This window comes from Strongylocentrotus purpuratus, unplaced genomic scaffold, assembly GCF_000002235.5.
Source record: "Strongylocentrotus purpuratus isolate Spur 01 unplaced genomic scaffold, Spur_5.0 spur5_scaffold_15, whole genome shotgun sequence".
NCBI lineage: Eukaryota > Metazoa > Echinodermata > Echinoidea > Camarodonta > Strongylocentrotidae > Strongylocentrotus > Strongylocentrotus purpuratus.
In genome coordinates this window covers 22,902,660-22,927,489 of record NW_022145600.1, presented here as the reverse complement: position 1 = coordinate 22,927,489, position 24,830 = coordinate 22,902,660, and the positions used below count along the sequence as shown (strand labels likewise).

General features: G+C 37.7%; 1 protein-coding gene across 1 annotated transcript; it reads right to left on the bottom strand.

Annotated features, from left to right (window-relative positions):
* Positions 1 to 2,746: 2,746 nt before the first annotated feature.
* On the bottom strand, positions 2,747 to 24,822 carry LOC105437901. The gene is made up of 13 exons (XM_030985996.1): positions 24,801 to 24,822; positions 24,518 to 24,675; positions 22,384 to 22,504; positions 20,017 to 20,202; positions 19,341 to 19,583; positions 19,029 to 19,055; positions 8,553 to 8,742; positions 7,963 to 8,081; positions 7,435 to 7,545; positions 6,900 to 7,028; positions 6,617 to 6,774; positions 4,436 to 4,556; positions 2,747 to 2,853 (listed from the first exon to the last, which is right to left on the bottom strand). Exons 1-13 carry the CDS (start codon positions 24,820 to 24,822, stop codon positions 2,747 to 2,749), a joined length of 1,692 nt encoding a protein of 563 aa, XP_030841856.1.
* Positions 24,823 to 24,830: the final 8 nt, after the last annotated feature.

Here is a 24,830-nt window from a genome sequence, read left to right as displayed (position 1 = left end):
TCTGTTCTCGACTCTTAATCCTTATCTGAAATAAGTTCTGCCCCTCCCGCGCGAAGCGCGGAAGTTATGGCGTTCTATTAAATTATTAGAAAGTAGACGATTCGTTGGACCGTGCTCGACTCTTAATCCTTGTCTGAATTCAGTTTCTCCCCCTCCCGCGCAAAGCGCGGAAGTTATGGCGTTTCATTAAATTATTAGAGAAAGTAGACGATTTGTTGAACAGTGCTCGACTCTTAATCCTTGTCTGAATTCATTTTCTCCCCCTCCCGCGCAAAGCGCGGAAGCTTTGACGTATCATTAAATTATGAGAAAAAGCAGATGATTCGGTGTCGGCCTACTATTCTCGACGCTTAATCCGTATCTGAATTCAGTTTTGCCCTTCCCGCACAAGTTTTTACGTTTCATTAAATTATTAGAGAAAGTAGACGATTCGTTGAACCGTGTTCGAGTCACAATATTTCCACGATATTCCACTATTATTATAACCACCATTGATAAATATAGGGGCATGCGGAATGTATAGGAAATTTAATTCCTGTTTACTTTCCTTTTCTCTGAATGGAATATAATTTGTATGTGATTCAATTCAGGTTCTTTTTATTGTAATGTTCTTTTTGGTTAAAAAATACAAATCATCTTTACTCTTTTACTGCTTTTTTTAAGGGGGCGTTTTGCCCCCCCCCCGCCCGCCCCCACTCCCGGCGTCTATGGTGGCTTAATCCCAGTAGATAACATCGATTGATCGATCTGTAACTAAAAAGTAAGTCAGCCTTGAATCTGCATCTTGTGCTTGCCAGGCAGCGACTCTACCACCAGGCCATCACTGGTCCATGGCACAGTCCTGCTGGTTCCAAGATTTTTTCTGACTTGTTTTTCAATTACAGATAGACTAATCGACCTTATTTACTGGGTGTAAGCCACAAATATGACTAAATAGTTAATATTTCTCACAAGAAGCATAAAATAATTAATCATTGATGAAAATACTTCATGGTAACAAACGGTAACAAACATTGAAATACATTAATACATATCACTATCAATTCGTATCACGCTAAAAAAAAAGTAAGGTGATTTACTCACCAGTAAATGGGTCTTCAATGCGGTCCACTGAGGTGGGAAAAAGATAGGAATTAATATAAAAATTCAATCTTGTTAAAGAAAAGTGTATCACAGTCAGGTGGAATTCTGCGTAGCTAGGAGTTGGGGGAACTGTTCGGAATAGTTTCAAAAGCGAATGGTAAATCCAGCAACATCGAGTAAATTAATTTGCAAACTCAGGAGGTTTATTACGATTGTTTAATGAATGTCTGGGTGTATTGGCTGTGGACAGATTGACCGAATGAATGACTGTCGAATTTAATCGAACGCAAAGTGTATCACAGTCAGGTGGAATTCTGCCTATAGCTAGGAGTTAATGGGACACTTCGGAATAGTTTAAAAAGCGAATGGTAAATCCAGCAACATCGAGTAAATTAATTTGCAAACTCAGGAGGTTTATTACGATTGTTTAATGAATGTCTGGGTGTATAAGCTGTGGACAGATTGACCGAATGAATGACTGTCGAATTTAATCGAACGCAAAGTGTATCACAGTCTGGTGGAATTCTGTCTATAGCTAGGAGTTAATGGGACACTTCGGAATAGTTTAAAAAGCGAATGGTAAATCCAGCAACATCGAGTAAATTAATTTGCAAACTCAGGAGGTTTATTACGATTGTTTAATGAATGTCTGGGTGTATTGGCTGTGGACAGATTGACCGAATGAATGACTGTCGAATTTAATCGAACGCAAAGTGTATCACAGTCAGGTGGAATTCTGCCTATAGCTAGGAGTTAATGGGACACTTCGGAATAGTTTAAAAAGCGAATGGTAAATCCAGCAACATTGAATTGAACGGCTGTTGTAAATCAAATACAATGTCACCACATCAGCGCTCTCTGAGCTAAGTAAGAATCCAGCAGACTGATATGAAATGGAGAACTTACTGATTCGGACAAACAGGTGATGAACAGGATCGCTAGATGGGTCAACAGTCAAGTCATTCTCCTCACTGAGATGGCACTTGCTTAAGGATGGAGTATAGTCAAACGATCTACATATGAAGCTGGAGGCTGACACACAGGCCGTGGCGCATTCTTCAACCGTGATGCTAGACAGGACTGCGTTGTTGTAACCACTAAGATGCCTTTCTTTGATGAACATGAAATCTGTACGACCCGTCACAAGGACTAAGGAATGGAAAGAAAATACGAAGCACAGGGTCAGTGTCATTTCACCAAATATTTTACCAGAATGGTAATCCCTGATTTTTATATCATCGGGGTCACTATCAGTATCATCTGCATTGTCGTCGTCGTCGTCATCATGGACATCATCATCAGCATAATAATAATCATCATAATCGTCATCATTATCTCCATCATCGTCATTATATTCATCGTTCAAATCATTATCTGCATTGTCAACGTAACCATCATCTCTATGATCTTACATTTATAATAACCACCATTTCTTGGAGCGCAAATCTAATTTAGTTTCATACAACTTCTCTTTCTGGGAGTCATAGAGCCAGATACGTTTATTTCCAACCTGTTTTACAATTAGGATAAGAAACTTTGACGAAGCTATGTAATAATAAGTGATAGTTTTCATATAAAAACTTACAAGATTCATCTCCCTTGCAGTATAATGGTCCTAGCGTATAATACCCGTACTCGCTGGTGCTTCCTGTGTCACCAAACCTCATTTCAGTAACAGGTAAAGAAGTCTTATCGGTAAGATACCCGAGTCCTCTCTCCAGGTATTGTCATTGGTATCGCAGTTGCATGGGTGACCGTTGGTACATGAACCTGAAAGACGAAGATCAAGATCCATTCGTTCATAACTTATCTCGATGGGATATGTAGGTTCTTCATTTCAAATAAAACGTATTTATATGTTTCTCCGATGTGCTTGATTTTTTGCTTTAGTGCGCAAAAAGCTACAATATTGACAACTGTTGCAACACCAATTTTCCAGTTTATGTAGGTCGTTCATTTCCAATTAAACATATCTACATGTTTTTCCAATGTGCTACTTTTGCTTTAGTGTACAAAAAGCTGCAATGTTGACAACTGTTGCAACGCGAATTCTTCGGTTTATGTTATGGACTAGTACTTCACTATTTGAGATAATGTATTACAATGCCATTACTCCAAGACGCTGAAGTTGGGGGGGGGGGGGGGGGGGGGGCAGGGGGACAATCGGCCCCAACCCCAAAAGTGGGGGGGGGGGGGGGGGGGCGCAAAACGCAATTTTGCCCCCCTAAAAAAAAAGAAAAGCAGAACGACTGGGCTCGGAGGCTCGAGCCCCCTCGCGTTTTGAAATAGTATGTTAAAGAGAAAAAGAAAGAAAGAGAGAGAGAAAAAATAAGTGACCTGCCGATGTAACAAATAAGGTATCAAAATATGCTCATCTGACCGTAAGTAAATGCATAAAACCCCAAAGCTTACGAGGGCTCCGCCCCCGGACCCCACCAAGGGCTCTTAGGCGGTTCCCTGGATGCTCATCTGACCGTCATTAAATACCTAAAACCCCCGAGCTTCCGGGCGTATCCAGGGCCCGCCCCCCCCCCCCCCTGGCAAAAAAAAGGGAAGATATATATATATATATATATATATTTTTTGTGGTAAAGAAAGCGAGAAAAAAAAGGTGTTCCCCCCTCACCCTTCCCCCTTAAGCCACTGAACACAACATCTGACGACGTAATTTTCCAATTACCGGGGCAAAAAAAAAAAAAAAAAAAAAAAATTGCTGTTAATTTAATGCCTAAAACCCTGAGCTTCTGGGGGCTTCTACTACCTGGATAGCACCTAGGGCCCAAAGTCAGGCGACTGGATGCTAATCTGACGGTAATTTAATGCCTAAAACCCCTGAGCTCCTGGGGGCTCCACCCCCTGGACCCTACACCAATTAATGACTTACCAGTAACACAAATAAGGTATCAAAATACTTGCTCATCTGACCGTAATTAAATGCCTAAAACCCCTCGACTTCCGGTGGCTCTGCCCCCTGGACCCCACCTAGAGCCCTAAGGCGGACGGCTGGATGCTAATCGGACCGTAGTTAAGTATCTATAAAAAAAACTCTGAGTATCCCCCCCCCCTCCCCCCATCCCAAACTGCTTCCGGTGCGCCTGGCATTACTGCTGTTGCATTCATGTGAGATAATCCCATTCCATTCAGTGCAGAAAATCAATATACAGAGTTTGAGCAACACGGTTCTAGTTAGTTACAATATTGCGAATACTGCTTTGTCGAGGGCTAGCACAAAAGAAATAAATAAAAATACGCCATGTTGTAGCCAACTGATGCCAAGTTGGCCAAACTCTGTACACGGATGGCTCTGATCCTGTAAGCCAAGGACGCCCTCTATGATGACCTACAGTCATACCTGAGATTCCACAAGCGCACTGTCCGCTGTCTACCGTGGCTCCACCCCAGTAGTTCTTCTGTTTTCCGTCTCTGTCATACCAAGCAGTATAGTTAGTTATTAAGGAATGATGGCATTCGTACTAAGACGGTGATGGAAGAGGAAAATAAAAAGAAGAAATATTTTGATTTGATTTGATTCGGTTTATTGAAATAAAAGAACATGCAGCTGGGAAGCTGAAATTATTCAATTTACAAAGTCAATATACAACACAATAAACGATCAAAATATGAACAAAATAAAACGTACGACTATAAATCATGCATAATGAAACAAAATGAGAATCAAATATTACATCAAAATATAAATATATTACAAACATTAAATCAAAATCTAAATATATTACGAATATTACATCAAAATCTAAATATATTACAAATATTACGTTAAAATTTAAATATATTACAAATATTACAAACAATAAAAACCTTCTGTGTCATCAAAAAAGTAGAGAGAGAGAGAGAAAGAGAGGGAAAGAGAAAGACGGAACTAGAAAGAGGAATAGAAGGAAGAAGAAAAAGAAAGAAAATTTGATCAGGGAATATACGACAGATTGCAGGAAAGGGGTAGAGAGGGTCAGAGTAGAACAAGAACAATATAAAGAGAGAAGAATCTCTGCCAAGTGCACTCAAGTTGAAATATGATTTAAAAAGTAAAATGACAGATTTAAAAAATATGAAAAAATATAAAAAATGAAATGTGTTTGACATTATAATATATCAACGTCATTTTAAACAATTCGTTAAAGTCAAAAGAGTAAAGTTATGCCAATCCCGCAACACATCAAAGTTCAATGCAAATAATTTTGTAACTCAAAGGGATTATATGTAGATTTATAAAAAAAAATATTACCTTTAGATTGCTGTAAATCTGCGATCACAGGAAAATAGGTAATGTTGAACCCTAGATATGATGTAGCATGTCATATCGCGTAATATTAGATAGCTTAGACAGATACCGAGATGTGTTTGGTCCAGAGCTCGTCACGTGATTGTGAGGATCCAAATTGTTATATTTTCTTGGCCGGTCACTTTTCGGTGTTATATAAACTAGCTGGTGAAATGAATATATTTTTAATCAATGCATGTCGCCCTCTTAAAGACTGTATGTCACCAATTACACACATTTCACCATTACCAAGGGTAATTGTATTTTTTTTCAATATTTTTTTTTTCATGAATTTTTTTTCCCCTCTAAATTATTTTGTCCACATTTTTTTCTCCCCAATAAATGCTGTTTGGGGTAAGATTTTTTTTTTTTATCGATTTTTCTTTTTTTTTCTTTTTCCCTTTAAATTCAATTTTTTTTTTCCCAAAATATTTTTTTTTAAAGAATTTAGTTTTTTCTTGAATTATCTCGAAATATTATTTTTCTCAATTTTCTTTTTTGTTTGCACTTCTTTTTCTAAAATGTTGATTGTCCCCTTAGAAAAAAAAAATGTCACCAATTACACACATTTCACCATTACCAAGGGTAATTGTTTTTTTTTCAATATTTTTTTTTCATGAATTTTTTTTCCCCTCTAAATTATTTTGTCCGCATTTTTTTTTCTCCCCAATAAATGCTTTTTGGGGGTAAGATTTTTTTTTTTTTTCGATTTTTCTTTTTTTTCTTTTTCCCTTTAAATTCTATTTTTTTTTCCCCAAAATCTTTTTTTTTAAAGAATTTAGTTTTTTCTTGAATTATCTCGAAATATTATTTTTCTCAATTTTCTTTTTTTTTTGCACTTCTTTTTCTAAAATGTTGATTGTCCCCTTAGAAAAAAAAAAAAAAAAATGAAAACAATTTTGGGAAAAAACTAAAAAATCAAACCAAGGCTATCTAATATAACAGTTATTGACTGGCAGGGGGGTATAAAAAAAGTGGAAAAAATGATTAATTAAGTAGACATTCCCTTTTTTACGTTTAATTTCTCATAGAAGGTCTATTTTTATATATATATATATATGTAATTTTACTAAAGGCGTCATTGGAGGGACATTTGGAGAGAATAAATGAGTCATTAAGTAGACATTGGGGTTAGGATTAGGGTTAGGGTTAGGATTTTTAAGATGTCCACTTAATGTACTATGTAGGGTTATTTATATATATATACCATCAAGGAACTTTGAGAAAAAAGTAGAAACCTCGGTGTTACCCTACCTTGATATATTGGTAGCACTCCCCGCTGATATCGGCACCGGTAGCCACTTGATCAACCGACTTATCACCATAGGTAATATTTCGGACGAAACTAAAAGCCACTTCTGCACCTGTTACCAAAGATCGATTCGCCTCCTGGTGCTCGAACGTCGTGATTCCTAGCCGAGATAACCAAGACAAATTGTAATAATAATGAGTAAACACACGGACAATATCTTTATGAATAGTAATACATGACCGATTCGTGACTACTTTAACTAATAATTTATCGTTGATATGTTACCTGTGCTAGCATCCGTAGTCATATCACAGTATACTCTGTATGGATCGACTCCATTATTTCTCCCATCAGGATCTATTGTGTAGTATCCATTAGATGTATAGCCTTTACGCTTCCATTCAGCACAGGAAACTGATCAAGAGAAAGGAACAGGAAGGGAGAGTAAATAATTATATCAAGGATTTTTTTCTTCGGTCCTACTCGGACATGAATTTTAAGTCATCATGGTATAGCTATTGATCGATGAGTTAAGTGAAAATGAACCTCTTACTGATCCTGGATTTACAACAAACAATAAATGACATAATTAAGTAAAAAGACATTATTTCACTTTATTTTCATCTATATCATTATAATTCAGCAGATAGGCTACACTAAGCAATAGAGCTAGTCTAGAGCTAAGAGACCTTGTTTAACAAGGTGGAAAGTTCACTAAAGCAATTTATATGTATAACGTTGAATTATACTCGAAACCTGAGTCATAGAGACCATATATTAATTGCAAGCACTCTGGATCTGATTATAGAGTGTAACTTACTGGTGTTTAGCGGGTATTTACAGATGTAGCCGTATGTTGACGAGCAGCCTGCATCATACCATGTGCCGTCTGAACTCCTTCGTAATACACCACAATGATCAGATCCACCAGCTAAATTAAGAAATAACAATATCAGAACTAATGAGCTTAGCTTATAGGCGATATGTAATATTTGATTTAAAAACTGTCGTTGCGAAACCTGCTCCAGTAATAATTGCTCCGCGATCAACATCCTACCCTAATCGAACCCTGCAACAAAAACCAACATACAAGTATACTCTTACAATACAATTTAAACTAAAATTCTAGTGTAACCTAAACCCAAGCCTTTATTCTATATCTTTGACGAATCACAGTGCGGAGAAATTTTGTAGGAGCGCCACGATGGTACCTTCAGAATTGTGTTCAGTGATCAATAATGTATTATTATAAATGGAAAGAAGTTAAGCTTGAATAAATTATGCTTATATATCAGTCTTTATCGGAGGGACATCCACGCCTACCATGCCTAGCTTACTATTTACTTACATGGTTCTCCAGAATACCAGTTGGTATAGGATGAAACTGAGCCATCAGTCCAGGCCCAAGTTCCCTCTTCATCGAGGTCATTGAACCCAATCCAGTAATAATTCGTATCAAAGGTGCGTCTGTGTATTTGATCAATAAAATGTTTCAAAAAGTTATACAATCCTTTCATAGTAATGCCCTTGATAGAATCATGATACAGTACTGATCTAGGAATGTGGTAGCTTAAATTTGTAGCGCGTTGTATTTGAAAACAGATGTTTTACCATATTTATATGGCTTCATATCATGAATCTAAAAAGGAATTTTGTTCTTGAACAACGAATTTGACGTAATGTCAGATTAAAAGCAAAGTGCAATTTGGTGCCCTATCATCGGCTCCGATCTGTGTGATGAAACTGTGATGGCGTTTGAGCCCCTGAGCATACTCGTCCACAGGCCACGCTCCTTTTGTGCTTGTGGGTGAAAGGTGGCATGGGAGGGTACGCGGCTAAAGGTGTGCCTGTGCGTGTGGGTGAGGGTTGCTGCCAACGGAGTATTCCATGCTGTGGCTCTTGTATTCGAGAAGTGAGGTCTGGGGGTAGGGGGCTTACCTCAATAATGCGAGAGTAAAGTTGCTTTCGTCTTGATCAGCTACGCTCGCCAGATCACCGTAGTCATTGAGATTTCTGCACGCATCAAGGGCTGTAGTATAGTCGACGGTAGATTCAACTAGTTGGTAGCATGCATTACCGTTACGTGTCCAACCAGCGTCACACAGATCCTGATCACTTGTACCATCATCTAGATGATATATTGTACAAATTCAAATCAAGTTGTCTATACAGTAATTGCGTAATTTCTGTAAATTTCTACGATTCTTTTGATAAGGGACTTATCTTTCATTTCTATAGTTTCATTTTTATACAGGTAGCCCAACCTTATTGATAATGCATGTCATTCGCACTGGCTTAGACGCAGAGGACTTGTCCTTCAAAGGAATTTATTTCCGATACGCGATAACCTTGAAAATGTTTCCGTCACGTCTTATGACAATGACCTATGACTGTGCCAAAATTGAAAGAATTGACTGAACCGATCTTGAGTAATCGCTTGCACAAAAAAGTGGAGAAATTAATATAAAGAAATAAAGAAAGACAATTTTGACGAAATCAATAGGTCAGTCGTTAACAGACCCCCTAATTACCAAATGAGCTGGACAGAGGAATACAAGAAGAATCAGAATGCATGCACTTGGAAGAATAGGGGATAGTAAGGAAACATGGTAGGGGTGAAAAAGAATACAAAGGGCAAAGGGAAGAGCTAGAGAAAGTTAAGGAACATTACAAGACATAATAGAGGTAGAACAAGAAGCAGAGGCGGGAAAGGGAGAGGGAGAGAGAGAGAGAGAAGAAAAAGAGACGGAGAGAGGCAGAGGATGACATAGCAAGAGAAGAAGAGAGAGGCAAGGCAATAGAGGTAAAGGGAGACAAAGAGAAAGGGAGAGGGTGAATGAGTATATATACAGTGCGTCCCAGAAAAAACGAAAACGAGAATTATCGATGTTTTATCATTACTTAATCATAATTATAATTAATAAATTACACATATTTGTAAAGCTTATACTCAACTCATATGACGCATATTTCATGCATGAGTGATTAAGATGAATTTGAAGAGAGGAAACCAAAAAGTCATTTGGCGGACGGTATCTGAATTTCAAAGAATAAATCACATTTCTAAAAAGTTGTGTTTCTGCCCTTTCATATGACACCTCAGTCAGGAAAAATCAGCTAGGAATAACAAAGTTCTGTTTGTTTAAAGTAGTGCTTGCATTTCCATAATTGTATTAAACGGAGCAACAAGCAAAATTGACAAAAGACTTAACCCCGTTTCGTTGACAATCATCCATGCATGAAGTCTTTCGTCCACGACTGATTGTCAACAAAACGGCAGGCAGCCAGTGAAAACTAATTCGTTTGATAAATTTATGGAAATGCAAGCACTACTTTAAACAAACAGAACTTTGTCATTCCTTGCTCATTTTTCATGATTGAGGTGTCACAGGGGGGGGGGGGGGGGGTAGTAAGCACAATTGTTTCTATGTTTTTTTTTAGGGGGGGGGGGTAACCATGACTACAACGTATCAGTGTTTAGAAGAATATCGATCAATATTTACAGAGATACCGTCAATTGTTCATAAATATGCTGACGTCATAATATGCAAATTCGTATTTTGAGTTCAATGGCTATTATTTTTTTTAAAGACCAATTTTGACATTTTGACATTTTGACATGGTTTGGTATAGGCATGTTTCTGCCCATATCAATTTACAAGAGCTCGCACGCACGGACATTTATCTTTAACGGACGCTCATTCCGTTAGTAATGGTCATAATGAGATAAATATGGTATCAAACTGTTCGGAAAAGTTTGTAAAATATCATGAAAAGAAAGGATAGCGATTGATAGCGAAAAAAAATGGGGAATGAAGTGAAAGAAAAAAAATGGCAATTCTATGTTCCGTACGGCCATGACGAACGAAGATGCGCGCGGGCAAAATTGCGAAATGCTTAAAATGGCCTGAAACGTTTGCAAAATGAATTTTTAACGATTTTGAGCATTTTAACATTTTTTGCGCACACTGACGCGCGGACGTATGCATACGCGCACGTTCATTGACCTTAAATTGACCGGACGGATATTGACCTTGATCATGATAAATATGAATCAGAAAGGACTTTCCGTTATGAAGATATGACAATAAATTGAATGTAAAAAAAAAAAAAAAATCAAAAAAAAATCAACAACTAAAAATCCCCCCCCAAAAAAAAAAAGCGGCACCTGGATGACGTCATGAAGACCTGACCTATAACTGTGCCAATATTGAAAAAATTGGCTGAACCAATTTTGTGTAATTCTCGGCACAAAAAAGCGGGACACATAAAAATAAATAAATAAAGAAGAAAGAAAGTAAATCCTGACGAAATCAAAAGGTGCTTTGTCGATGACAGATCACCTGATAACTGTATAATCTATTGCCTGTAGTTATCTTTTCAAATTGGGAATATCTAATGACGATGAATGCCCAAAATGTAATATAAAAGAGGATATAAATCACGCATTTATCGAATGCAAACTATGAGCCCTTCATTAAACACCTGCAAGAAATATTACGAGATATATACAAGGTAAAGATATTGACGTTCAGTATCCAACACTTGCTCAAAATAGATTGTGAAAATCATTGTACTTTACTCCTAACTATAGATTGTGGGACCATTTACAAATTGATTGTCGATCGGAATATGACAGGAATAGACAACAAAAAACGTTGCTTCCGAACAAATCTTCCAAAGGGAAATTAAAAAAAGAGTGTAAAGTCAATCATATATTAATATGACCAGAAAGCACATGTTTTTACCAAAAGAGTTGTTACGTGTTAGTTATAAATGAAACTTTAAAAGGAAACAAATTATCAGTATAATTTTTATGTTAATGATGATTCAGATGCTGTGCAAAACAAAACTGAATTTCAATTCTTTGTTATGCCAATAATAATGCTTTGTGATTATGTCAGTTTGATTTGTATCATTGTATCTTTGAATGTAAAACATGTATACCTAATAAATCCTCTGATGAGGCAAAGAAAAAAACTTATTTGTAGAATGATCGCAAAAACTTTCAAAGATATCAACCTAGGGCAATTCCTATTGCCTAGTATATGCGTCGAATTTTGAAATGAACGCACAATGACATATTGCATAGTCAGACCTTGATATCTATATAAATACAATGGGATGTTCAAAATACTCTAAACTTGACTTCTCGAAAGTCTGTTTCATTGGCTTTGGCCAGGCCTTTAATACCAACAAAAAATAAATGTGATATAGATTTATATTGGTCTCCCACGATACTTTTGTATATGCCACCTGTCATGCCACCTGTTTTTTGGACATGTAATGAGTCTACTAGAACATAATTTCGAGCTTACACACACACCATTACCAATTTTGTTGCCATTATGTTATTAAAATATTCAATCACTCGCGGAATGGGACCTACTAATCACAAACACATAAAATGCATCCTCTTGAAACGTGGCAGCAAAAGAGGAGTGCTCATAAACTGGTTCGTGGTTTCTAAACTTCGAGGTTAGCTTGCGGTTAAGTACCGTGTGGACGATCGTGGCTTTGGATGTTTGTAATTTTACTCTAAGTTCTAAAACAAAGAGCAATTGTTAACGCGAAATATGAGTAGCTTGGGAGGGGGGCACAATGTAACTTCTTTAAATTGTATTTACGATTGCTTGGCGAATTCCGGCCTCGTATCGGCGTCTTGTGAACCATAGTCGTTAGTTGGTCGTTATTTAAAACTTCGAGGTTTTGATGTTTTAAACCACGATCGTATGAACATTACTATAACCTAAAGTGTTCTCTCGCAAAACAGTGTTCTGTTCATTAAATTAGACCAGACTTATTCTATATAAAGAACATAAAATGAATCAATGAATGAATGAATGACTAAGTTGATGAATTCGTGAATGCATTGCTAAATGAATGAATTGCTGTATGACTGACCAAATTGAATGATTGAATGAATACCTGCATACGTGATTGGTTTAAGGTTTGCTCATTAAAATTGATCATAATTTCGAGTAATAGCAATTTAAATTGCTTTTGTCACCCCTGACCAGCAGATTGTATCCTTCTCTCTATCTCCTCTCCACTTTCCTAAAGCTGTTTGAATGTATTATGACATGTCAATGTATTATCTGATTGTTATACTCACTGTATGTTTTCCGATTGGTCAAATAAATAATAATAATAATAATAATAATAATAATTAATTCCTTACTCACCATCACCATGAATAATAATAATAATAATAATTATCCTTGCTTATATAGCGCTAACACTTACTTTATCAGAAGTCTCTAAGCGCTCTACAATAATGCAGGATGAGACTGGGTAACAACAGCAGCAGCAGCAACAACAACAATAACCTCTGAACAGAAATGACTAATTGCAAGCGGTGAGCTAAACTTTCTGAAGATCGCAAGAGCAAAAATAATAGTTATTTAGGGTACAAAACGCCCTGCTTCAAAATTTATTTCTCGTACTTCCGGAAGTACTACCTTGTCAGTAATTTTCCACGAGGAATTATTCGACACAACTATAAGTATACATTTCTAGCATGGGTGTCGATTTGTATCCGTGGTTGGGGGGAATGATAGGTGCCAAAATATTTTCGGCAATGGATAAAAGCAACCAAGAGGTAGAAGCGTGTGGCAGGTTGCACCCCCTCTCTTCCAAGTTATTAACTTTTTCGAGTCACCCTCAATAAAGATATAACATGTCAGAGGATATAAGAGTGGTAATAAAATTAACTAGAAATGCAATCGTGTCACAACGATGTGCGTGCAATGACGCCATGTTTTTACGTGTCAAACGAAAAAGCGTCTCTCGGACTATCCAGAGCAATTTGTACGAAGTCTGTAGCTTCTGTGATATTGGAGATAGGTAGGGCGAATGAAAGGCCTCAACAGTGACCTTGGTGGGATGGTAGTGACTATGCCTACGAAGTTTGAAAGAAATTGGGATAGGGGAAAGAACCTAGAAAAGGGCTCGCAAGCAGTGCGTGCAAAAACCAATCGGATTTGGTGCATGTTCGTCATTGCAATAAAGATCGTTCTGGGGGCCAAAAGCATGTACCCGATATGCCCCATAGACAATGCGTGTAATGCATGGGTGGAAACCGTACAGGATCTGTATTATGACCGGGGTTAAATTGTTTTTTCTCTCTGTCTTTACGTCTCTTTATGGGCCGTATTTGCTATCATTAGAAAGAGAATTTCATGGTTGTTATTGTAAATTACTCTCTTTTTTTCTATGATAATCCTATCGAAACACGTGATGTAAAATGGATTTATAGAACAAAATGGCGTCTTGAAAGGACATTTAAGGGGCGAAAAGCAGTCTGAAAAAATGACGTCCTAGCCGATACGTGTTAGATTCGGGCGGAAACTCGGCGGAATTCGTATAGTGACCTTTGTTCAAATGCGATTTACTCACAATTTTTTGTGTGAACATATACTATACTTGTTATCATTCGAAAGGGCTCTTCATTGCGGTCAGTTTGACACCATTGTTATTTGCGCGCAATGTATTGCACGCATCAAACGCGCTATTACGTAATGCATAGTAAATTCATCATTTTGGGCGATAACTTTGCGCTGACATATTCGAATTTTACCAAACCTAGCTGACAGTTGTCACATATATGGATACATATGTCTGCCAAGTTTCATTGAGTTAGGTATAAAGATCGTCAATTTAGAGCAAGTTGAAGTTATTTCTCAATTTTCTTGAAAATGGCGAATGTGGAGGGCATTTTTCGCAAAGTCGGTCATTGTTAGGGTATATAATTTTGTTTATGGCTGGAAAGGGCATATCTTCAAGTATCTAAATCCAAAAAAGGGTACGGGTTTGCCAAGCCATAATGGAGATACGGCCACAGAAAGAAAGCCAATGCCCAGAACTTTAGAGGGCGCTATTTGTGTTTTGCAAAGCCATTGGAGCGTGAAATTTGGCATGGCTTTGTGCAATTATGAGATAAAGATACTGTGTGATTTAAATACAAAACGTAATTTATATGAGAAAGTTATGGCAGTTTTAGATTATTGAGGGGTCAATTTTTCAAGAATTTGAGAGATTGTTGACGGAGACGGTTTCAGATTTGAATTTTGAGTATGAAAATGGCATTTTGAAGGGCAGGTTATGCGCCGCAGATGAAAGGACATCTCTTAGACTATCTAGAGGAATTTGTTAGAAGTTTGTAGGATCTAGGATAGTGGAGATAGGAAGGAAGATAGAAAGCCCTTAAAATGGACCAGAAACGGACAAAATGGCGCCTGGAGGTTTACGCATGAGTGATTTCAGAAAACGAAAAAATAGGTGACCTAGATTGGATATCAGAGATTACGCCTACGAAGTTTGAAGGAATCAAGCAAGAGAAAAGGACCTGGATAGGAATAACAAGCACTACGTGCAAAGCGAATGGGATTCCGGACGACAAGAAGAAAAGGAAGAACCAAGACTAGAAATGCAATCGTGTCACAACGATGTGCGTGCAATGACGCCATGTTTCTACGTGTCAAACGAAAGAGCTTCTCTCGGACTATCTAGAGCAATTTGTACGAAGTCTGTAGCTTCTGTAATATTGGAGATAGGTAGGGCGAAAGAAAGGCCTCAACAGTGACCTTGATGGGATGGTAGTGACTATGCCTACGAAGTTTGAAAGAAATTGGGATAGGGGAAAGAACCTAGAAAGGGCTCGCAAGCACTGCGTGCAAAAACCAATGGGATTTGGTGCATGTTCGCCATTGCAATCAAGATCGTTCTGGGGGCCAAAAGCGTGAACCCGATATGCCCCATAGACAATGCGTGTAATGCATGGGCGGAAAACGTACAGGTTCTGTATTATGACCGGAGTTAAATTGTTTTTTCTCTCTTTCTTAAAGTATCTTTATGGGCCGTATTTGGTATCATTAAAAAGAGAATTTCATGGTTGTTATTGTAAACCACTCTCTTTTTTTTCTATGATAATTCTATCGAAACACGTGATGCAAAATAGATTTATAGGACAAAATGGCGGCTTAAAAAGCCCCCTTGACCAATTAAAAAAATCTGGCCACAAGGTGCCCTGCGTATTGGAACTCGGCATGTCACTGCAAATTTTCAAGGAAAAAAAAGGACGTCTAGGGGGCGAAAAGCAGTCTGAAAAAATGACGTCATAGCCGATACGTGTTAGATTCGGGCGGAAACTCGGCGGAATTCGTGTAGTGACCTTTGTTCAAATGCGATTTACTCACAATTTTCTGCGTGAAAATATACTGTACTTGGTATCATTCGAAAGGGCACTTCATTACGGTCAGTTTGACACCATTGTTAACTGCGCGCAATGGATTGCACGCTTTGAACGCGCTATTACGTAATGCATAGTAAATTCATCATTTTTGGCGATAACTTTGCGTTGACATATTTGAATTTTACCAAACTTGGCAAACATTTGTCACGTATATGGATACAAATGTCTGCCAAGTTTCATTGACGTTCGCCTAAGGATTCTAATTTTAGAGGAAGTTGAAGTTATTTCTCAATTTTCTTGAAAATGGCGAATTTGGAGGGCATTTTTCGCAAAATCGGTGAGTGTTAGGGTATATAATTTTGTATATGGCTGGAAAGGGCAAATGTTCAAGTATCTAAATCCAAAAAAGGGTACAGGTCTGCCAAGCCATATTGGAGATACGGCCACAGAAATAAAGCCAATTCCCAAAACTTTAGAGGGCGCTGTTTATATTCGGCCTACCCATTAGAGCGTGAAATTGCACGCTGTTACGTAGTACATAACAAATTCATCATTTTGGGCAATAATTCTGCGCTGACGTTATCAATTTTTCCAAACTTAGCGGAAAGTTGTCACGTGCTTTGATGCATGTGTATCCCAAGTTTCATTGACGTAGGTATAAGGATCGTCATATTAGAGCAAGTTAAAGTTATTTCGCAATTTTCTTTCAAATAGCGAATTTGGAGGGCAATTTTCTCAAATTTGGTCAGTGTTAGGGTATATCATTTTGTATTTGGCTGGAAAGGGCATATCTTCAAGTATCTAAATCCAAAAAAGGGTACAGGTTTGGCCAGAAACGATGGAGATACGGCAAAAGAAAGAAAGCCAATTCCAAGAACTTTAGAGGGCGCTGTTTATTTTTCTGCATATCCATTGAATCGTTAAACTCAGCATGGCTTTGTGCAATTATAATATAAAAATACTGCAAAAAATTGAGACGAAACAAAAATGGTGTGAGAAAGTTATGGAAATTTATATTTTGAGGGCTCAATTTGTCAATTTTGTTTAGAGACTTTTCACGGATTCGGTTACGGATTTGAGTTTGCAGAGCGAAGATGGCATTTAAAGGTCAGGCTATACGTCGCATATGAAGGAAAATCTCTTGGACTATTTAGAGGAATTTGTTAGAACTCTGTAGGATCTAGGATATAGGAGATAGGAAGGAAGAAAGAAAGACCAGAAAACTGATCAGAAACGGACAAAATGGCGCCTGGATGGTTATGCATGAGTGATTTGGAAATTCGTAGAACGTAGTGACCGTAATGAGATGCTAGAGACTATGCCTATAACATTTGAAAGGAAACGGACATAAGAAAAAGGCATAACTAGGAATTACAAGCACTACGTGCAAAACGAATGCGATTTCCTGACGGAAACAAGAACAAGACTTGAAATGCAATCGTGTCACAACGATATGCGTGCACTGACGCCATGTTTCTACGTGTCAAATAAAAGAGCATCTCTGAGACTATCCAGGGCTATTTGTACGAAGTATGTAGCTTTTGTGATACTGGAGATAGGTAGGTCGAAGAAAAAAAAGGCCTCAAAACGCCCCGAAACGGACAAAATGGCGCCTGGACGGGTGTGCATGAGTGATTTCGGAGAACGAAGATTACAGTGACCTTGATGGGATGCTAGCGACTAAGCCTACGAAGTATGAAAGAAATTGGGATAGGGGAAAGAACCTAGAAAGGGCTCGCAAGCACTGCGTGCAAAACCGATGGGATTTGGGTGCATGATGAACACGTGATGACGCGTGCGGTGGCACTAACGGCCGTCTATACTAACACAATCATGTATAAAATGGCGTCTAAAATAGCCCCCTTGACGTATTTCAAAAATCCGGTTTCGAGAGGCCCTGCGTTTGGCCACCCAGAATACGCTTGCGAAATTTTAAGGAAAAAAAAAAGAATGGAAGGGGGGTGAAAAGCAGTCTGAAAATGACGTCATAGCCGATACGTGTTATAACTTGGCGGAAACTCAGCTGAATTCGTATAGTAACCCTTGTTCAAACGTTCGAAAGGGAACTTCTTTGCGGTCAGTTTGATACCATTGACATTTGTGCGCAATGTACTGCACGCACTTCACGCGCTAATACGTAATGCATAGTAAATTCATCATTCTTGGCGATAACATTTTCGCTGACGTCATAACAATTTACTTAACATGGCAGACAGTTGTCACGTATATGGATACATGTGTCTATCAAGTTTCATTTACGTAACTATAAGGATCATAATTTTAGAGCAAGTTGAAGTTATTTCTCTTTTTTCTTGAAAAATGCATATTTGGCGGGTATTTTTCGCAAAGTCGGTCAGGGTTAGGGTATATAATTTTGCATTTAGCTGGAAAGGGCGTATGTTCAAGTATCTAAATCCAAAAAAAAATGTACGGGCTTGCCAAGACACAATAGAGATACGGCCACAGAAAGAAAGCCAATTCCCAGAACTTTAGAAGGCACTATTTATGTTTAGCATAGCCATTAGAGCGTGAAATTTGGCATGGCAATTGTGACATAAAGATACTGGGAGATTTAAATACAAAACGAAATTTATATGAGAAAGTTATGGCAGTTTTAGATTTTTAGAATTTGAGAGATTTATGACGGAGTCGGTTTCAGATTTAAATTTTGAGTACGAAGATGGCATTTTGAATGTCAGATTATACGTCGCAGCTGAAAGAATATATCTTAGACTATCTAAAAGTTTAAAAGTTAAAAGTTTGTAGGATCTAGGATAGTGGAGATAGGAAGTAAGAAAAAGGCCTTAAAATGCACCAAAAACGGACAAAATGTCGTCTGGGTGGTTATGCATGAGTGATTTCGAAATCGAAGAATGTAGTGACCTTGATAAGATGTTAGAGACTATGCCTATAAAATTTGAAAGGAAACGGACATGAGGAAAGCACCTAACTAGGGATTACAAGCACTACGTGCAAAACGAGCGCGATTTCCTGACGATAACCAGGAAAAAAAGGTCGTCATTGCAAAGACGGAGAAGAAGAATATTAATGGGGCAGAATGTGAACGAAAACAAGACAATGACGATATATGTCATTGCAATAATCATTAATGAAAATACAGTTCACGGTAACAAACGGTAACGAACATTGAAATACATTAATACATATCACTATCAATTCGTATCATGCTAAAGAAAAGAAAAGTAAGGTGATTTACCCACCAGTAAATGGGTCTTCAATGCGGTCCACTGAGGAGACAAAGGTGGGAAAAAAGATTGGAATTAATATACAAAATATAGGTTAAAAAGCGAACGGTAAATCCAGCAAAATTGAGTACATTAATTTTTCTAACTCAGGAGCATTCTTACGATTGTTTAATGAATGTCCGGGTGTATTGACTGTGGACAGATTGACTGATTGAATGACTTTGAATTGAATCGAACGGCTGTTGTAAATCAAATACAATGTCACCACATCAGCGCTCTCTGAGCTAAGTAAGAATCCAGCAGACTGATATGAAATGGAGAACTTACTGATTCGGACAAACAGGTGATGAACAGGATCGCTAGATGGGTCAACAGTCAAGTCATTCTCCTCACTGAGATGGCACTTGCTTAAGGATGGAGTATAGTCAAACGATCTACATATGAAGCTGGAGGCTGACACACAGGCCGTGGCGCATTTTTCAACCGTGATGCTAGACAGGACTGCGTTGTTGTAACCACTAAGATGCCTTTCTTTGATGAACATGAAATCTGTACGACCCGTCACAAGGACTAAGGAATGGAAAGAAAATACGAAGCACAGGGTCAGTGTCATTTCACCAAATATTTTACCAGAATGGTAATCCATGATTTTTATATCATCGGGGTCACTATCAGTATCATCTGCATTGTCGTCGTCGTCATCATGAACATCATCATCAGCATAATAATAATCATCATAATCGTCATCATTATCTCCATCATCGTCATTATATTCATCGTTCAAATCATTATCTGCATTGTCAACGTAACCATCATCTCTATGATCTTACATTTATAATAACCACCATTTCTCGGAGCGCAAATCTAATTTAGTTTCATACAACTTCTCTTTCTGGAAGTCATAGAGCCAGATACGTTTATTTCCAACCTGTTTTACAATTAGGATAAGAAACTTTTACGAAGCTATGTAATAATAAGTGATCGTTTTCATATAAAAACTTACAAGATTCATCTCCCTTGCAGTATAATGGTCCTAGCGTATAATACCCGTACTCGAAGGTGCTTCCTGTGTCACCAAACCTCATTTCAGTAACAGGTAAAGAAGTCTTATCGGTAAGATACCCCGAGTCCTCTCTCCAGGTATTGTCATTGGTATCGCAGTTGCATGGGTGACCGTTGGTACATGAACCTGAAAGACGAAGATCAAGATCCATTCGTTCATAATATATCTCGATGGGATATGTAGGTTCTTCATTTCAAATAAAACGTATTTATATGTTTCTCCGATGTGCTTGATTTTTTGCTTTAGTGCGCAAAAAACTGCAATGTTGACAACTGTTGCAACACCAATTTTCCGGTTTATGATGGTCGTTCATTTCAAATTAAACATATCTACATGTTTTTCCAATGCGCTCTTTTTGCTTTAGTGTGCAAAAAGCTGCAATGCTGACAACTGTTGACAACTGCTGACAACTTCGGTTTATGTTATGGACTAGTACTTCACTATTTGAGATAATGTATTACAATGGCATTACTTAAAGGCGCTGAAGTTGGGGGGGGGGGGGCAAAACGCAATTTTACCCCCCTAAAAAAAGCCCCCCCCCCTCCAAAAAAAGAAAGAAAAGCAGAACGACTGGGCTTGGAGGCTCGAGCCCCCTCACGTTTTGAAATAGTATGTTAAAGAGAGAAAAAAAAGAGAGAGAGAGAAAAAAAATAAGTGACCTGCCGATGTAACAAATAAGGTATCAAAATATGCTCATCTGACCGTAAGTAAATGCATAAAACCCCAAAGCTAACGGGGGCTCCGCCCCCGGACCCCACCAAGGACTCTAAGGCGGTCCCCTGGATGCTCATCTGATCGTCATTAAATACCTTAAACCCCCGAGCTTCCGGGCGTATCCAGGGGGGCCGTCCCCCCCCCCCTGGCAAAAAAAGGGGAAAGATTTTTTTTTCTTTTTTTTTTTGTGTTAAAGAAAGCAAGAAAAAAAAGGTGATCCCCCCTCACCCTTCCCCCCTTAGCCATTGAACAAAATATCTGACGACGTAATTTTCCAATTTCCGGGGCAAAAAAATAAAATAAAAAAAAAAAATTAAAAAAATTGCTGTTAATTTATTGCCTAAAACCCCTGAGCTTCTGGGGGCTTCTACTACCTGGATAGCACCTAGGGCCCAAAGTCAGGCAACTGGGTGCTAATCTGACGGTAATTTAATGCCTAAAACCCCTGAGCTCCTGGGGGCTCCGCCCCCTGGACCCCACACCAATTAATGACTTACCAGTACCACAAATAAGGTATCAAAATACTTGCTCATCTGACCGTAATTAAATGCCTAAAACCCCTCAACTTCCGGTGGCTCTGCCCTCTAATGCTTAAACCCCCTGAGGTTCTGGGGGTTCCGCCCCCTAGACCCCACGCCAATTAGTGACCTGTCAGTGTCACAAATAAGGTATAATTATGCTCATCTGACGTAATTAAATGCCTAATGCCCTGAGCTTCCGAGGCTCTGCCCCCTGGACGCCACGCCAATTAGTGACCTGCCAGTGTCACAAATAAGGTATAAAAATATGCTCATCTGACCGTTATTTATTGCCCAAAACCCCTGCGCTTCCGGGGACTCCGCCCCTGGACCCCAGGTCACTTCGTGACCTGCCAGTGTCACAAATAAGGTATAAAAATATGCTTATCTAAAGATAATTTAATGGTTAAAACCTCTGAGATTCTGGAGCTCCGCCCTCTGGACCCACACCAACTTGTGTCCTGCCAGTGTCAAAAAATTAATAAGGTATCAAAATATGCTCATCTGACAGTAATTAAATGCCTATACTGAAACTGGCTTCTGGAAACTCCGCCCCTTAACCCCGCCGAGAAACGTTCAGCGGGGCCTGCATATAAGAGTGGGGGTAATGGGGATTTTTTTTCTTGGTCCCCCCCCTTATTTGGCTCGCAAAATATCAAATTTGGGCCCCCTAAGAAATCCTGAATCCGCCCCTGGACCCCACGGGTCCTAAGGCAAGCCACATGGATGCTCATCGGACCGTAGTTAAATATCTATAAAAAAAAAAACTCCGAGTATCCCCCCCCCCCTCCCCCATCCCAAACTGCTTCCGGTGCGCCTGGCATTACTGCTGTTGCATTCATGTGAGATAACCCCATTCCATTCAGTGCAGAAAATCAATATACTGAGTTTGAGCAACACGGTTATGGTTGGTTACAATATTGCGAATACTGCTTTGTCGAGGGGCTAGCACAAAACAAATAAATACAAATGCGTCATGTTGTAGCCAACTGATGCCAAGTTGGCTAAACTCTGTACACGGATGGCTCTGATCCTGTAAGCCAAGGACGCCCTCTATGATGACCTACAGTCATACCTGAGATTCCACAAGCGCACTGCCCGCTGTCTACCGTGGCTCCACCCCAGTAGTTCTTCAGCTTTCCATCTCTGTCATACCAAGCAGTATAGCCAGTCAAATAGGAATGATGGCATTCGTACTAAGACGGTGATGGAAGATGAAAATAAAAAGAAGAAATATTTTGATTTGATTTGATTCGGTTTATTGAAATAAAAGAACATGCAGCTGGGAAGCTGAAATTATTCAATTTACAAAGTCAATATACAACACAATAAACGATCAAAATATGAACAAATAAAACGTACGACTATAAATCATGCATAATGAAACAAAATGAGAATCAAATATTACATCAAAATATAAATATATTACAAACATTAAATCAAAATCTAAATATATTACGAATATTACATCAAAATCTAAATATATTACGAAGATTACGTTAAAATTTAAATATATTACAAATATTAAAAACACTAAAAACCTTCTGTGTCATCAAAAAAGTAGAGAGAGAGAGAGAGAGAAAGAGAGAGAAATAGAAAGACGGAACTAGAAAGAGGAATAGAAGGAAGAAGAAAAAAGAAAGAAAATTTGATCAGGGAATATACGAAAGATTGGAGGAAAGGGGTAGAGAGGGACAGAGTAGAACAAGAAAAATAGAAAGAGAGAAGAATCTCTGCCAAGTGCACTCAAGTTGAAATATGATTTAAAAAGTAAAATGACAGATTTAAAAAATATGAAAAAATATAAAAAATGAAATGTGTTTGACATTATAATATATCAACGTCATTTTAAACAATTCGCTAAAGTCAAAAGAGTAAAGTTATGCCAATCCCGCAACACATCAAAGTTCAATGCAAATAATTTTGTAACTCGAAAGGATTATATGTAGATTTATAAAAAAAAAATATCACCTTGAGATTGCTGTAAATCTGCGATCACAGGAAAATATGAAATGTTGAACCCTAGATATGATGTAGCATGTCATAGCGCGTAATATTAGATAGCTTAGACAGATACCGAGATGTGTTTGGTCCAGAGCTCGTCACGTGATTGTGAGGATCCAAATTGTTATATTTTCTTGGCCGGTCACTTTTCGGTGTTATATAAACTAGCTGGTGAAATGAATATATTTTTAATCAATGCATGTCGCCCTCTTAAAGACTGTATGTCACCAATTACACACATTTCACCATTACCAAGGGTAATTGTTTTTTTTTCAATATTTTTTTTTTCATGAATTTTTTTTCCCCTCTAAATTATTTTGTCCACATTTTTTTTCTCCCCAATAAATGCTTTTTGGGGTAAGATTTTTTTTTTTTTTTCGATTTTTCTTTTTTTTTTTTTTCCCTTAAAATTCAATTTTTTTTTTCCCCAAAATCTTTTTTTTTAAAGAATTTTGTTTTTTCTTGAATTATCTCGAAATATTATTTTTCTCAATTTTCTTTTTTTTTGCACTTCTTTTTCTAAAATGTTGATTGTCCCCTTAGAAAAAAAAAAATGTCACCAATTACACACATTTCACCATTACCAAGGGTAATTTTTTTTTTTTCAATATTTTTTTTTCATGAATTTTTTTTCCCCTCTAAATTATTTTGTCCACATTTTTTTTCTCCCCAATAAATGCTTTTAGGGGGTAAGATTTTTTTTATTTTTTTTCGATTTTTCTTCTTTTTTCTTTTTCCCTTTAAATTCAATTTTTTTTTCCCAAAATCTTTTTTTTTTAAGAATTAAGTTTTTTCTTGAATTATCTCGAAATATTAATTTTCTCAATTTTCTTTTTTTTTTGCACTTCTTTTTCTAAAATGTTGATTGTCCCCTTAGAAAAAAAATAAAAAAATGAAAACAATTTTGGGCAAAAACAAAAAAATCAAACCAAGGCTATCTAATATAACAGTTATTGACTGGCAGGGGGTATAAATAGAAGGTCTATTATATATATATATATATATATATATGTAATTTTACTAAAGGCGTCATTGGAGGGACATTTGGAGAGAATAAATGAGTCATTAAGTAGACATTGGGGTTAGGATTAGGGTTAGGGTTAGGATTTTTAAGATGTCCACTTAATGTACTATGTAGGGTTATTTATATATATATACCATCAAGGAACTTTGAGAAAAAAGTAGAAACCTCGGTGTTACCCTACCTTGATATATTGGTAGCACTCCCCGCTGATATCGGCACCGGTAGCCACTTGATCAACCGACTTGTCACCATATGTAATGTTTCGGATGAAACTAAAAGGCGCCTCTGCATCTGTTACCAAAGACCGATTCGTCTCCTGGTGCTCGAACGTCGTAATACCTAGCCGAGATTACCAAGAAAAATTGTAATAATAATGAGTAAACACACGGACAATTTCTTTATGAATAGTAATACATGACCGATTCGTGACTACTTTAACTAATAATTTATCGTTGATATGTTACCTGTGCTAGTATCCGTAGTCATATCACAGT